The 17033-nt window shown below is 35.2% G+C and overlaps 1 protein-coding gene across 4 annotated transcripts in view; it reads left to right on the top strand.

The window, feature by feature from the left end:
* Positions 1–17033, top strand: part of LOC149793620 (ras association domain-containing protein 1-like) — a 117035-nt gene that overhangs the window by 81240 nt on the left and 18762 nt on the right. For all 4 annotated transcript variants that reach the window (XM_089967590.1, XM_089967589.1, XM_089967591.1 and 1 more), the window contains 2 exons: positions 1277–1429; positions 1766–1962. In XM_089967590.1, coding sequence (XP_089823716.1) covers positions 1277–1429; positions 1766–1962 — 350 coding nt within the window. The remainder of the gene's footprint in view (positions 1–1276; positions 1430–1765; positions 1963–17033) is intronic.

The following is a 17033-nucleotide window of genomic DNA, read 5'->3' as shown; positions in this document are numbered from 1 at the left end:
TGTGTGAGTTACATGAACCTACCTTCCAAATTCAATATTTGCCACCATATTTCAAAGGAATTCTCTCTTTCTCTCTTTTCTCTCTCTCTCTCTCTCTCTCTCTCTCTCTCTCTCTCTGTTGTGTGTGATAATTACTTTTGAAATATCAACACTTTGTGACTTCTTACAAGCTGGTGAATGAAACTTCGTGCAAAGTTTGACTGTCTTAAAGATATGCCCATTTCTGAGATTGTTAATCTGTGTACTTTGCTGAAATTGTAGACTAAAAAAGTTGTGATTTGCAGTATTTTTTATTGATATGCCATTGTTGATTTAAGGGTAATATTTGTTATTAAGTAATAAATCAAATATCACACATAAAGAAGTGCAATGAATGATTGGGTTCACATATTTCAGTTGAACACTGACCAACATTGTCCAGCTGGATTGGTATTTTAGACAGGGCAATTTAGTAGTACATTAATTTGTTATCCCATATCAGTCACATTGTAGTTATCCCATGTCAGTCACATAGTTTGTTATCCCATGTCAGTCACATATTTTGTTATCCCATGTCAGTTGCATAGTAGTTATCCCATGTCAGTCACATAGTAATTTTGTTATCTTGTGTCAGTCTCATCGTAATTTCTTATCCCATATCAGGATTGTGAAATGATACTGCTTGTTTCTGCATGTACATCTCATCAAACTTTGGAAATAACGAATTTATCACACAAGATTTCATGTGATGAAATGACCAAATTGTTGAAAATCAGAGTTATTTGGATCAGTACGTGAACAGTTCTTTTTAGACTATAAATTACTTGTTATGGGGCACAGTTTAATTTTCCGTACTTTAAGTACCAATACTCTGTAGAGTTAAAATACTACTACTACGGGCAAGGTAACCAAATGAAGAAAATTCTTCATTAAATTATTCAGTTCTCAAAGAAGTAATCGGTGTTTTCGATCTCTCACCTCTGGCCAGGAACATAATCCCAAAAGGCAAGAAATATTGGTCACCAGCTCAGTCATTGACTTGTCTATTCCTTTGATGTCAGATTTTCATTACAGATGTTGAAATGGCTGCTTGAACAAACACAGACAGGAGTGGATCATCATATAATTTAGCAAATGAATTCATTGTATGAATGAAGACTTCTCTCTCTTTATTGGCCAGAGGTCAAAGGTTCGACAGAAAATTCCTGTTCCTTGATAGGCCAAAGGTTAGAAGTCAGGGTCAGAACTTGTTGTTGAGACTAGATTTATGAATTTTTGTTTGTTGGTTGCATTTCAGGAGAAAGATGAAACAGACAGTGGGTATCGGTCAGGAACTATACCTGAGGAGAAACTGCCTCCAAAACCTAGTCAAGCCACACTTAACAGAGAGGAGCTCAAGAAACGAATAACCGAGTTCAACAAAATAGTTCCTGGAGCAAATTTTGCTCTTGTAAGTTACATTTTGAATTTGAGTATAAGGACATTAGTTGCAAATATTAGGCCATTTTTAATTTTGGAATTAAACGTGGTTTTATTTGAACAGTAAATACCCACAACAAACTTAATTCAGTCGAGCTTTCATTCTTGTATTTATCCTATTTGACAGTAAAAAATGTATCATAGTTAGTGCTGTTGGATTAATATAAATAAGTGATATTGTTTCATAAGAACGATTAAAATGATATTGGTTGGGTGGAAGGTTTCATCAGAAGTAATTTTTTTCGTTATTTGTATGATTGGCGTGTGCTTACTATGAGAATACAAAGATAATCCCTTTCATTTGCAGAAGGATCCCTCAGGTGAAGCATTCCAAGGGTTTTTAAAGGTGACGTTGAACCTTGTACGACCCATTAACATGTCATTAGGGGCACGCCCTCCTTCAATCTATGAAATTTTGACGCGAGAGCACATTGTTGAACAGAACACGCAAAATATTTCATTCTACATGCCCAGAGATACAGTCAAATCTATACATGTCTTAAGGTAAGTCATAGTTAAATATATAAAATAGAAAATCTAAATGAGAGACCACTTCCCTGAAGAACACTCAGGGGAGTAACTTGTTTTCAGTTGGCATTGCAAATGTTAACCAGTGCTGCATCTATCTGACTACATCCTGAAAATTGGATAAAGACTGCTTTTTTACAAAAGCATACATAATTTGTATATCATTATTTTATCTGACAACACAGACATGATGCATTCCATTTAACTTCAGGAATGCACATTTTTGGCATTGTAGCAGAGGAGCCAAAATTTGGTGTAATCTGCAGTGGTAACCCCTCTTTAAAAAACAGCATAATATTGTCATCTGTGTCATAATTTGCAGTCATAATATTTTCTCGAAATCATCTGGAAGATTGGAACCTCTGTACCTGTGCCAGGAAAGACCATTTGACAACAAGTTAGCAGTTTGAACTGTTTGAGGAGATAGGTGAAAAGGATTTTATTGTCATAGTTTAATGCCATTTTTCTGTTCATGACAGCCAGTATATCTGGTGGAGGAAGAACCATGAAATATAACTGTAAGCTACTGGAAAGCTTTCTCACATACCCATACAGGCTAAACCTGAGATGAAAACCTATACAGACAGAGGTGACATCATGATGATCTGTAAAGGCAAGTGCCATAGACCACATGACACCATATTAGGGTCTTCATTGTTTGCACTTGGGTTTGACCTATTCGAGAGTACATATGGTAGGAGCAGGCATTATCACTGGGTATGGACTGCCCTTGGGCCAGGGACTTGATTGCTGGGTTGATATAGCAGAAATTACCCATTATATATCTATCATTATTAAATACCATCAGTAATGTAGAACTAATTTACCTCCATGTAGGCATATATATCAATATCTGATGCTTAAGATTATGGAAGATAACATGGAACTAGTTATCTTTTTTATAAATGGATTGGGCTTCCAGTTAATCTTTAAGAAATCGGTATTCACCAAACTTAATTTCTCATAATAATGATGGACAAAAATGTTTGAAGGTCACTTACATCATGTCCATCATCTGTCCATTACATATGAGTTTCAAGTCCATCAACTGTCCATTACATATGAGTTTCATATCCATCAACTGTCCGATACATGTGAGTTTCATGTCCATCAACTGTCCCATACATATGAGTTTCATGTCCATCAATTCCTTTAAATACAAATTTCATGTCCATCAGCTGCACCATACATACGAGTTTCATGTCCCTCAGCTGTCCATTACATTTGAGTTTCATGTCCATCAACTGTACCATACATACGAGTTTCATGTCCCTCAACTGTCCATTACATTCAAGTTTCATGTCCATCAACTGTCCCATACATAAAAGTTTTGTTTTATTTGGTGAAACTTGCTGATCAGAAAGAATGGTGTTTATGAAACATTTTTTTGTACATTTACCTTAGAACTTGTCATTAGTTCTAAGTTGAAACTTAATATAATTTTTTTTTGTTTCTTTGCTGGCATGCAGATATTGAAGCCGAATTTACTGAACAGACTAGTGTAATATTATAAATTTGTTTTTGACATTCCTGTGTCAGTGGATGGTGGAAGTTGATATGTGTATTTATTTAGTGGTTAATCAGATAGATATAGTGGAAGCCAAGTTCATAAAGTGTTACAATATAAATACTTTATAATGCTTCATTAGTAACATGCATTGATTGTGGTTCAATTTGAATATTGTTGATAAAACATTGTATCAACTTGGTTTTGCCTTTTTTTTCTTCATAAAAGTTTTTTGTAAGTGGCATCACAAGACTGGTGTAGAATTTGTTCTTATTGAAAATGGTAATAAAGATAATTGAAAGTTCAGATAAAATATATTTACAAGATCAGCATATACCATCCCTTTAGATGTACCTGCAGCCATTGTCTTCAAACCTCACGTAGGGGATGAATTGAGGAAACATTTTACTTGCTCTGTGTATTGGAAATGTGCATGCTTACAAAAATGCAAATGTATACATGCATGCATATGCAATCCTACACAGTTCTGATGACATGCTGTTTGATGACATGAAGGAGTTGAAGTACTTCTCAAAAGCAGACTTAGGTTGGGAACAAAAAGTGAGCAGAAAATCTGATTTGGTTACAAACAGCACTGCTGCATTATGTTGGTTCATGTGCAGTGCCTTAATTTGAGTGGTCTATACGTGTGCAACTTGGAATTGATGCGTAATGAAGTGTTAGCATTATACTGAGCTGAGTGCCCTGTTTCTGGACTGGTTTATAGTTTGTTTACCTAAATATTTACATTGGTGCAGAGTTCTACATGTCATCAGAACTGTGTTATCAGAACTAAATAACTTGGTCCATGTATGTTAGAAGGTTCAGGGTGTAAAAAAAAAATTACCTTCCAAATGTACAACAATTTTATGTAAATAGCACCCCTTCTGCTCTGCCTCAGCAGGCACAAAGTTAACATTGTGAACCAGCCTGTTTCTTTTTATGGTTATGGTATTGCAGATTGAGTTCTTTTTATGGTATTACAGATTTAGTATAGTATTTCAAATTTAGTATAGTATTACAGATATAGTATTTGAATTTATTTCAAATTTAGCATAGTATAGTATTACAGATATAGTATAGTATTTCAAATTTAGTATAGCATTACAGATATAGTATTTCAAATTTAGTATAGTATTACAGATATAGTATTTCAAATTTAGTATAGTATTACAGATATAGTATTTCAAATTTAGCATAGTATTACCGATTTAGTATAGTATTACAGATATAGTATTTCAAATTTAGTATAGTATTACAGATATAGTATTTCAAATTTAGCATAGTATTACCGATTTAGTATAGTATTACAGATATAGTATTTCAAATTTAGTATAGTATTACAGATATAGTATTACAGATTTAGTATAGTATTACAGATATAGTATAGTATTTCAAATTTAGTATAGTATTACAGATTCAGTATAGTATTTTAAATGTAGTATAGTATTACAGATTTTGAATCCAACTGTTGTGTTGGTATTTGAGTATTTTGTGTCTTTTGTTTCAGTTATAAAATTAATTGGCTGTGATATGTATGTAATCCCAGGGTCTGTTTTGAATGCACAGGTGCACTAAATAATTTCTTTTTAAAAAATCACAATGAAAATTTTTCTAATTCTACCAAAATTGCTTATATTTTCAAGCACTATCTTTTTTCATAATTAAATCTCATATTTTCAAGCACAACTTTTGTTTCTTAATTAAATCTCATATATTCAGAAAATTCCCCCTTTTTAGCTCCCATTGTCAGAGACTAGAAGAGCTTATCCAGTGGTCTGTTGTACATTGTCCAATGTCGATCCATTAGCACAAGATTGTTACTACTACTTCTAATGGGGCCCCGAGTGGCTGAGTGGTCTAAAGCGATCTTTGTTACGGATCACTGCCATCTCACCTCTGTCTGCCTGGGTTCGAGTCTTGGATTCGGCCAATGTGGGTATGTGAGAAAGCTTGCCAGTAGCTTCTCGAGGGTCGGTGGTTCTTTCCGGGGATTTCCCGGGGTTTTCCTCCACCATTAATACTGGCCACCATGTATAGCCTATCGTGTGCTGAAAAATGGCATTAAACCCTACAACAACAACAACAACTACTAATAATCTGCTTAGAGGATATCCATGAAACTTAACATGCACACATTTTCATCCCAATGTTTAGATGGTCCTAAATGAAAATGGTGGTGATCTGACATCCAATATGGCTGCCACAGCAACCATCTGAAAGTCATGTCAAAATGAGGTTTTCACCAGACAATATTAGTTGGTCATGTATGAAATTGGTTCCGCTTAGACATCTAGTAGAGCTGCCACAGTAGCCAGCATGAAAATCTATGATTGTTAAATTATAAAGGATAATCTTATGAATAAAAGGGTTTTACTAAAAGACCTCTTATGATGTCTAGTTGGTTCTAAATGAAAAGTGTACCAATCTGACAGCCTATATGGCTACCACAGAAGCTATATTGAAAATCTTGTTATTGCTTCTTTTCCAGAAGAGAAAGTCAAATTCTGGGGTTTTCAGCAGAAGACTTATCATATCTAGTTGGTGCTATATAAAAATGGTCCTGCACACATCCAATATAGCCACCACAGTGGCCATCTTGAAAATCTTCTTATTGCTATGCCGGGGCCCCGAGTGGCCGAGTGGTCTAAAGCGCTCTTCGTTACGGATCACTGCCATCTCACCTCTGTCTGCGGCGGTTCGAGTCTAAGATTCAGCCAATGTGGGTATGTGAGAAAGCTTGCCAGTAGCTTCTCGTGGGTCGGTGGTTCTTTCCTGGGTTTTCCCAGGTTCTTCCTCCACCATTAATACTGGCCGCCATGTATAGCCAATCAAGTGCTGAAAAATGGCGTTAAACCCCACAACAACAACAACATATTGCTATGCCTGAAGACTCAATATGATGTCTGCTTTGTCCTAAATGAATATCATGATAACCATCCTGAAAATCTTATCACCACTTCTCCAGAATGGAAAGTCATATCAGCATTGGGTTTCCACCAAAGACTTTCTGTGAAAATGGTGCCACCCAGAGATCCGATATGAGCACAACAATTGCCATCATGAAAATCTTGCTATCACTACTCCACTGGAATAGATTGTCATATCAACATGGCTATTTCACAAGAAAGACTTTTTACAATGTCTAGTTTGTTCTCCATGAAAATTTTGCCAATCTGACATCCAGTATGGCCACCAAAGTAGCCATCTTGAAAATCTTGTAATTACAACTTCTCCGGAAAGGAAAGTCATGTCAGCATAGGTGTCAGCCCTTGTGATCCAAGGTGTGACACCGATAACACAAATTCAAATGTGCAATTGATTTTTGTCCCTGTTTCTGTTATTCTCTCCTGGGTCTTGACCGCAGGGACAAAGATTTTAGGATGGTGGGGACAAGGTGGTGAAGTACCAAGATCTTTTTACAAACATTCAGTATTGTTTTGGCAAAATTGATTTGTTGCCCAAATAAATTTTTGCACCAAGTGGAGTTTAATGTATGCTGTCCACTTAAGTTCCGTATTTTCTGTCTGTTTAGTTAAATTTTCTATGAACATATCTTATCCAGAAACTGGTATAACCTGGAGTCAGCTTTAGTTCCATTATAATGGCAAAGACATCAGACCAAAATTAGCCTTGAGAATGGTGTTATTCACAACTTTGTGCTAGATTATCAAACAATGATTACCATATGTTTTTCCAATATATATGTTAAAGAGGTAAGTTGATCACGTTGTATGTAGGGTTTAACAGCAAATCAGCACAATCCTGACTTTATAGTGCCATTGAAAGTGTGCTACAATTGTATAAGCAACCTCACTTATAATGTGCCACACTTTTATAGGCAACCTCACTTATAATGTGCCACACTTTTATAGGCAACCTCACTTATAATGTGCCACACTTTTATAGGCAACCTCATTTATAATGAGCCACACATTTATAGGCAACATCACTTATAATGTGACACACTTTCATAGGCAACCTCACTTACAATGTGCCACACTTTTATAGGTAACCTCACATATAATGTGACACACTTTTATAAGCAGCTTCATTTATAATGTACCACACTTTTATGAGCAACTTTATATATAATGCACCACACTTTTATAAGCACTTCATATATAATGTACCACACTTTTTATAGGCAACCTCATTTATAATGAGCCACACTTTTATAGGCAACCTTACTTATAATGAGCCACACTTTTATAAGCACTTCATATATAATGTACCACACTTTTTATAGGCAACCTCATTTATAATGAGCTACACTTTTATAGGCAACCTCACTTATAATGAGCCACACTTTTATAAGCAACCTTACTTATAATGAGCCACACTTTTATAGGCAACCTCACTTATAATGTTCTTCATGTTAATTGTTCTGCAGAACAGCAATAGTATATCTGTCAATTTGTGGATTGATACTCAGCCAAGAGTAGCACCATTGGGAATGATTTATGCACGTATTTCATAACAAAAAGAACAAATCTGGTGTCTCGTTATATTCAGAAATCAACAGGAGAGTGCAGATCTGATATCAATAACTGTGCTACATTTTTATTCAATCTTAAAGGCACTTGCAAAACATGTACCGTAACCTAATAATGACATTGAAAGGAAATAACCACTCAATGGCTTTCGTTACATACCAGGATTGGTAGCGCGTTGTCAGGTTTATCATGGAGACCACCCTAATAGGAAGAAGTCAGTTGCCTTTTCAAGGCCAAAGACTGAGAAGTGAGAAGCTATCAGGGATAGGTGCTACTTGAGTGGTGTAAATTTATTTCTGTTTGTCTATTGGATTTGATTGATAACAGCTTCATTTTTATTATCTTATGTTTATGACTAAAAATAAAAATTGCTACTGGATATTATTTCATCATAGTATTCTTCCAAATAGATCACTTGATACATAATTTTGAATTAGGTTTCATAAAGCAAAAAGGAACATTTGGTTCATACTGATTTTAACATTCAGAAATTTAAGCAGCTTAATCAAATAGCATTTAACATGAGTAGCAGTAGTATACATGTCTAAGCGTCCACACTATCTAAAATCAGTGAAAAATTTATAGATTGGTGTGCATTTATTTTGTGCTACTCCTGGCTGTGTGTATGTATGTGTATATATATATATATATATATATATATATATATATATATATATATATATATATATATATATATATATATATATATCCCAGGGTAAGGGTCATTACAGAGGATAGTGGTGGAAAAATGTTTTCCTTTACCAAAAAAACTGTATGTGCGATTTGGATTTTTAACATGGCTTTAATAATGTTTTAGTCATATTGCTACAATGTCTGCAGTGTGGCAGTATATAGTGATGTCTAGCACTGGATCATCATGATGCAGATATGTTGCATGATGTCCCACCCAGTCACATTATCCTCACACCAGGCTGACCAATCCTAACACTAACCTCTTAGTGCTGAGTGCCTAGTGAGGCAGCTGTTAGTACTATTTTTATAAGTTTTTGGTATGACTCAGTGACCTCCTGCATTTGAGGCAGATGATCTAGCCGCTAGGCCACACTTAAAGTATCTCAAATTTACCAAATATTTCAAGGATTTTATGTGTGATACCTTTATCTTTTATTATTACAGAATTTTAACATCTAATGTTTCATATTCTATGTTGTACATAATGTTTTCATTTAGGGTGTATTTTTGTAGGTATCTAAAATTCATTCTTTCATTTTCTTTTCATATTTTAGAGTTAGTTGGCATGATGTAGCACCTTGTGCTGAGAGGCTGTTAAACATTACTACATGCAGACATTTTGTTCAGTATGACAGTTATTGAGATCTCCTGGGTTTTCTTGACAGAGTTATTGAGATCACATGGGTTTTCTTGACAGTTATTGAGATCACATGGGTTTTCTTGACAGTTATTGAGATCACATGGGTTTCCTTTACCAGAGTTATTGAGATTACATGAGTTTCATCACTGAAGTTATCAAGATCACTTGAGTTTCCTTCACCAGAATTAATGAGATGACATAGGTTTCCTTCACTAGAGTTATTGAGATCGCATAGGTTTCCTTTACCAGAGTTATTGAGATCACATGAGTTTCTTCACCAAAGTTATCAAGATCACATTTGTTTCCTTCACCAGAATTAATGAGATCACATAGATTTCCTTTGCTAGAGTTATTGAGATCACATGGGTTTCCTTCACCAGAGTTGTTGAGATTACATGGGCTTCCTTCACAAGAGTTATTGTGCTAACATGAGTTTCCTTAATTAGAGTTATTGAGATTACTTAGGTTTCTTCACCAGAACTATTGCAGTCACATGTGTTTCTTCACCAGAGCTATTGCGATCACATGGTTTCTTCACCAGAGAGTTGCCATTGCTGACTTATAGCTAGTCATAAGCTTTTGTTGGTTTCCCAAGGTCTCTTGTGCTTTTCCTTGACTGACTTTAACTGGGAAGTTATTAGGATATTAGTTATTAGAGCATTGTCTTTTCTGATTAATAAGCTTTTGCAGTGGTATGTGGGCTGCTTATCAGTTTTCAATCTAACACAGACTTGTTGACTGAACAAAAGTTATTGACTGATGTTATTGGCAGGACATGGGGATTGCTCTCACATTCATCTTGACCAAGGTCTTGTTTGAGTTCCCCTAATCCCAGACTCTGAAGGGCTTTCCACTATCTATAGTTTCACTTAGCAAGATGATAAAGTCACTTGAGAGAGGCAGCTCAAGATGAAGAAGCAACACTGAAATCTATGGTTTCCCAAGACTCTTCTCCAATATTAACCTAATTTTCTCTGCCATTTCTTAACATCATGTCTGGAACTTGGATACAGGCATTAGTAATACTTACCTAGGTATTTCTCTGCAGCTTCTTAGCATCATGTCTGGAACACATGGATAAGGGGGGGGGGGGGCTGAAAGGAAACAGCTGTAGTTGGAATCTTTAATTGGTGAACTCCTGTGAAGTCTTTGTTGTTAAAAAGTTAATGAAAATCCCATTTATTCATTCATTGTGATAACTTCTTACAAATATAGTTACTCTTAAATTACATAATCAGATTGTCATCTGCATATCATATTAAACAGTATTCTTTTTTTCCTTCAAAACTTGGAAATTGTGATGAAATTGAGGTGGGGAGAATAATTAAGGAGGCAGAAGAATATCTTAGCATCTTTTTTATTCATTTTCAAATTCATTTTTTTCCTCAATTTCACAACAAAGATTATAAATAGCAGTACATATATTTACAAGATACCCAGGCCATAAATATTGTTTTGGATAAAATATAGGTCACAGTGATCTGGTATCTGCAGGTCATACTGTTACAATATATACATTGATATATTCTATAACAGCAATGGTAGCATTAGGAATAACTAATATGCAAGTATGCAAAGATTAATCATAATGGGAATCTGAGAAATTTAATAAACAGGTATAGATAATATATAATAGTATGTTACATTCAATTTTTTTGGTGGTATTTTAACTTCTTTCTCTAGGTAACATAATAGTGTTTCTTTGAACAAGGCCAAGTAATCTAATTGTTGTGTTGATAAATACATGTCTTGTGTTGCCATCACGAAAACACCAAACCATGTCCTTCACTAATGTAGCTTCCCAAAGGTATATTAACAGGATAGAGCTTTATGTTATTAGAGGTACAATGAAGATTTCAAAGAAAGCAAAAGTGAACAGGGGCTTAAGAAGGATTGCTTGTGAAATGTTGTAGTATTTAACTTTATGAAAAATGTCTATTTTCAAATAGCTAAGTGTCCAAGTAGTCAGAAATCAATACACAATTTATATTTTACATAGCAGCCCAAAAAAAATACAAATTGTATAGGTCACTGCATTTTCTTGCACTACTCTTGATTGAATACCTTTCCTCATGTATGGGCCATTACATGGAATGGTGGCCTGGGGGTGGGGGAACTACCCTGTCGCTAATAGCCTATACAACAATGGCTGAATGAGTAGTTAGAAACTAAAAAGGGAATGTTGATGAGTAAATTTTTTTCAGTAAGACATTTATTATGATCACAATGGTTATCACAACTAAATGCAGATAGCATGATTCAGCCTTGGATCCTTTTTGTCAAGAGTGAGGAACACCAACCACCATGCCACTGCAACTCTGACAAGAGCATGTAGGCGTGGTCTATTACAGATCTTATCAGAAAGAAAACTTTTGCATCTGCAGCTCACACATACAAATTTTTTTTGCATTAGATCAGATAATTAGTTTTTGAAGTTGCTGTCCTTTCTGCAAGTCTGTTACTGATATTGTTATGAAGAACAGAGATCTGTTAATGGAAAATATTTCTTGGGATTTGCAAAACACTTTACAGTAGGTAGAACCAGTGTTGTATATCAGTAACCATTATTCTCACTACTGCTATACATGTATTGGTCCTAGTCTTTGCTTACTTCATAAATAGGGGGCTCAGCTACGAACAGACTGAACCCTAAAGTGCCAATTTCCATATAACCGTGCTGCCTGAGTCATTTCAATGCCATTCATTGGATGGCCTGTCTTGTAAATTATACAGATCCTCAAAGGGGGGGGGGTCAGAAATATTGCAAGTGAATGAATAATTTTCAGACATGTAAGACACAACGTGTAGCAGATTGCCCCGGTAGCAAAATCGGCTAATACACTGTTCTGATATTATTGTTTTTAGTTATTTCATGTGCATTACATTTTCATGAATAAGATGCTGAATTCTAATTGGCTAAAATGTGAAACTTTCCAATATTTTTGTCAGACTTTGTTCAAATCTTGTGGCTTAAACTGAAATATCAAGTCTCTCTCTGTCTGTCTGTCTGTCTGCCTGAGTGTCTGTCTGTCTGTCTGTCTGTCTCTCTCTCTCTCTCTCTCTCTCTCTATATATATATATATATGTGTGTGTGTGTGTGTGTGTGTGTGTGTGTGTGTGTGTCCTCCTGCATGTTGTTAGTAAAGGTTGACTAATGATGTAAGATGTTTTGCCCTGGGACATGACCCATGATGATGTTCCAACTGGGACATGTCACATGGTGATGTTCCAGCTGGGAATGACTTGGACATTTGGACTTTATAAAAGACTGTACTTTATTTGAGATGTAGACTTTGTAATTTAGGCTTTTGTGAATTTTGGGCTTTATTTTTGTTTTGTTTGCCCTTTTGAGGGGTGCTTGAATTTATATAGGTAGTATGACCTATACAGTAGTTACTTTATGACCTGTACAGTGGGACATTTCCTGCAGTTGAATGTATACAGGATCAGTATAAATATAGGTAGTTACTTTATGACCTGTACAGTGGGACATTTCCTGCAATTTAATGTATACAGCGTCAATATATAGATAGTTAATATATGACCTGTACAGTGGGACATCTCCTGCAATTGAATGTATGCAGGATCAGTATAAATATAGGTAGTTACTGTATGACCTGTACAGTGGGATATTTCCTGCAATTGAATGTATACAGGATCAGTATAAATATAGGTAGTTACTATATGACCTGTACAGTGGGACATTTCCTGCAATTGAATGTATACAGGATCAGTATAAATATAGGTAGTTACTATATAACCTGTACAGTGGGACATTTCCTGCAAGTGAATGTATACAGGATCAGTATAAATATAGGTAGTTACTTTATGACCTGTACAGTGGGACATTTCCTGCAATTTAATGTATACAGCATCAATATATAGATAGTTGCTATATGACCTGTACAGTGGGACATTTCCTGCAATTGAATGTATACAGCATCAGTATAAATGATTCCAGTCCAAGGGTTATCAGCAATGTTACCTGCCATGTAGATAGGTTTGTAAAAATAGTAACATGTCTGTTTACTAAAGCCATTACCATGAAGACAGATAAAACAGCTCTAACTGGCATTTTGATGTTCACTGAATCTAGTTTATTTATGTGTCTGGTGCAGACCAACAAGCTTTGGAAAAATAGAAAATGTAGCCACCAATGAAGCATTCATTACCAAAACCTCATTAATCTGAAATCCCCTTCAAACTGAACTAGTTTTCTGGTCCCAAATTTGACATTCCTTCAATAAATTTGACCCAGTACACTAAAATTCCATTAATACGAAATGATTTTTATTTGGTCGCAGGTGGGGTGGGGATCTGTCTAGAGGTGTATCACTGACCTAAGGGTTTTAATCCTTGGGAGTTTCACTGTTACTTCAAATATAAACTTTTCAAATCACTTGTTGATGGAGCTGATCAGATAAGTCCTCTGCTTTCTTAAAGATGTTTTTTTATTGTCATGGTTGAGTTAACAAATAGCCAGACATGGGTATCTCTTGTTTGTGTGCGATAGTGTTGTTGGGGATTGGGGCAATGATCTCCAAGTTTAGATGTCATGTTAACACATGAACCCCTAGCAACGACTTAACGGGGCAGGAGGTAGTAGCCTACTGCCGAGCTCTGTAGCGTCATGGTCATGCATGATACACTAAAGTGGGTGGTATTCTAGAAAGGTAGACAGATGTAGCTCTAAAATGATACCAAATAATTTGGAATATCTAGTTGCACTACAAAATACAGATACAAAAACCTCATTTTTTGGACCCAACTTTTTTCTACCCTAAATTTGCCCGTGGTCGGAATCCGATTTTGTGTCCGGATTTTAGACTTTTTGGACTCAGATCTAAGGCAAACCGGTATGAACTGCAAACAGACAGATGAGCCTTTGCAAAAGTAGGATAAGATGAGCATTTGGAATAAAGAGTGGTCTCCATACAAAAATAATGGCTCTACAAAAATAATGGCTCCATTTAGAAAGAAAAAAAAAGAACTCCAACTTTTACCCTTCTGCTAATGCGCGAGTCAAATAGCCAATGAAAAATGATGTTTCTAACACAACTAGTCAGTATGTTATTGAAAGATGACCAGGGGTTTGGTGTTTTCGAGTCTATTCAGAAATAGCTTTCAAAATGTGTTTCCTGCTCGATTTTAAGGCGAAAATGACAAAAAGCTCCAGGGGTTAATGTGTTAAGAATGGTAGTTAGGCCATACATTTTCATTTGAACATTAACTTGCCTTACATACTGATGTGACACATAGGGGTTAATGTGTTAAGAAGGGTAGTTAGGCCATACATTTTTATTTGAACATTAACTTGCCTTACATACTGATTTGACACATATTATCAGAATTTTTCTTTTTTCTTAAGTTATCTGCATCTGGGTATTGTTTGCTGATGTCAACATTAACAAGCGATTGAAACTGGGAAGTTTTTGAAAGCCAAAATCAAGTAGTAGACATGATGCAGTTTGTATGCAAGACATTAGATTTCCATAGAAACACTTTGGTAGCTTCTCACCCTATCACTGACTCGTGCAGTTTGTAGAGTCATTCATGTTGTACAGGGTTGTTATAAATGTAAACATTCGTTGCATGTGACTGCTATTATCAGAAGTAGATTGCTCCAAATTTATTCAGCCCTCCAGCATCCTGTTTTACAATCTGTCTCCAATAGGTTGTATTACAAAACTGGCATACTAAAGATTAGATAATCCTACTTTAGACTATTTAAAAACCTTCAAAAGCTTCATTGATTTTTAACAGGTGAAGTTCTTCAGTTTTAGATACTGCTTAACTGCAAAAATTTAACCTGCTAAAACTTCTGTTTAATTGTACTTTTTTTCAACACAGTGCAAATGTATTTCTCAGGAATATTTTTACTTTTAGTTAGCTTTAGTATTTTAGATTGTTGCCACTAATGGGTTTTTTAAAAAGTATTTTCTGAATTTTTTTTGTTATTTTCATTAATGAAAACTGGAATTTGCACATCCACTATGGACATATTGAAATCTTGTTATCACTAATTCTGAATGGATGGTCATGTTAAATATGGGATTTGTCACTAAAAGGCTTATTAAAGTTTCTAGTTGGGCCTAAATGAAAGTGGTGCTCATCTGATGTCCAATTCAGCAACCATCTTGAAAATCTTGTTCTTGCTACTTCTCCTGAAAAGAAAATTATATAAACAGTGGGGGAGGGGTCACCAGAAGACTTTGTATAATGTTTAGTTGGGCCTAAATGAAAATGGTGTCAATATGGCATCCAATATGTCCACTGCAGCAGTTAATTTAAAAATTGATTTTATCAGTGAAGAATATTGGAGATAGTATCAACACTTAGAAGCTAAAAAGAAGAAATTCTTTTGGCTAGTAGAACGTCGGTCCCTTTGAAGGTCTCTAGTTTTACAGTGCTGTGATTGGGAGCTGACCTTGGGACCAATTTGGCAGAAAATAAGCAATTCACCCATGTGCTACCCAGGGATGAAACTAAATGTACAGACTTGGTCTTTATCAGATGATTTGAAGGACTTATTATATGCGTGGAAATATGGCAGAAAGATGATTAGGAATTGCACACGTTTTGGCGTTTATTATGCAACCTCAGGAAACCTGGAAACATGGCTTCCCAGGTGTTGCAAAGAAATTTTTCATCATTTGCTCTCAGTTTGGCCAAGTGCCACCAAGATTGTTTTTGGAAAACTTCTTTGATTTAAATGATATATTACGCTTAAGTTTCTGATCTGCCATTCCTAAGGATAATAAGAAAGTTAATAACTTAACGTGATGCTGATTAATATCTATTCATCTTCTTTGACCTCAGATAGGATTGGAGATAATTTTGCATGCTGCCTTGCTTCAGAACTATCAGTAAATACGTAAATAAATAAAAAATACCTGTGCTGTTGTTGAACTAAAGGAAGGATTTCACCTTGGAAGGGCGCCACATCATTTCCAGTTAGAAATAGTCATTCAGCTAGGTTTATGTAGCTTTGAGATTTTTGCCAGACGAGGTATGGTAAAAATAAAACAAAAAAGCATTTTTCTTGTAAAGCCAGAATGAGGTTTTTCCAAAAATTGGAAAATCCATTTCATTGGCTGATGAGAAGATGTGATGAGACAACAATGCCACATTTCACTGCACATGGACAGTTTTATTTTTTAAGAACAGACCTGCTTCATCAGTAGTGCTGTTAAATTCTATCCAAGTTTTTTTTGTTGAATGATTGTAAAATATGTATATACGTGTATATATATATATATATATATATAATTTTTGAGATTGAGATATTTTTTGTAGTTTCACTTCTCCAACATTTTACTCAAGTATCATCTATCAGCAGTAAAGATCATTTTACCAGACACTTGAACAGCAAAGTTGTCACTGAGCCACATAAAGTTAGGTTGAATGAGATGAGCTTGAAATAATTGGTAAATCTGAAAATGTCTTCAGACATGACAGTCTTCAGAGAATTACCTGATTTAAGAGATCTTTACTGCATAATAGATGAAAACAGTTCCCAGTTGGTCCATAGTAATAACAGTTGAATGCTTTTCTGAGGGGAGATGTATTTTATCATGGAATTCACTAACACATCAAAATATTTTGAAATTATCACTCATGCTGTTGTCTTGTATTGTAACAGGATTATTTTATCCAGGATCTATTTTAGGATGCTCATTTGTGTGATTTACACAGATTTTTTTTTAAATTT

This window comes from Sinohyriopsis cumingii, chromosome 8 (genome assembly GCF_028554795.1).
Source record: "Sinohyriopsis cumingii isolate HCF-2022 chromosome 8, ASM2855479v2, whole genome shotgun sequence".
In the NCBI taxonomy this organism is placed as follows: domain Eukaryota; kingdom Metazoa; phylum Mollusca; class Bivalvia; order Unionida; family Unionidae; genus Sinohyriopsis; species Sinohyriopsis cumingii.
This window is presented reverse-complemented; position numbering and strand designations above follow the sequence as displayed.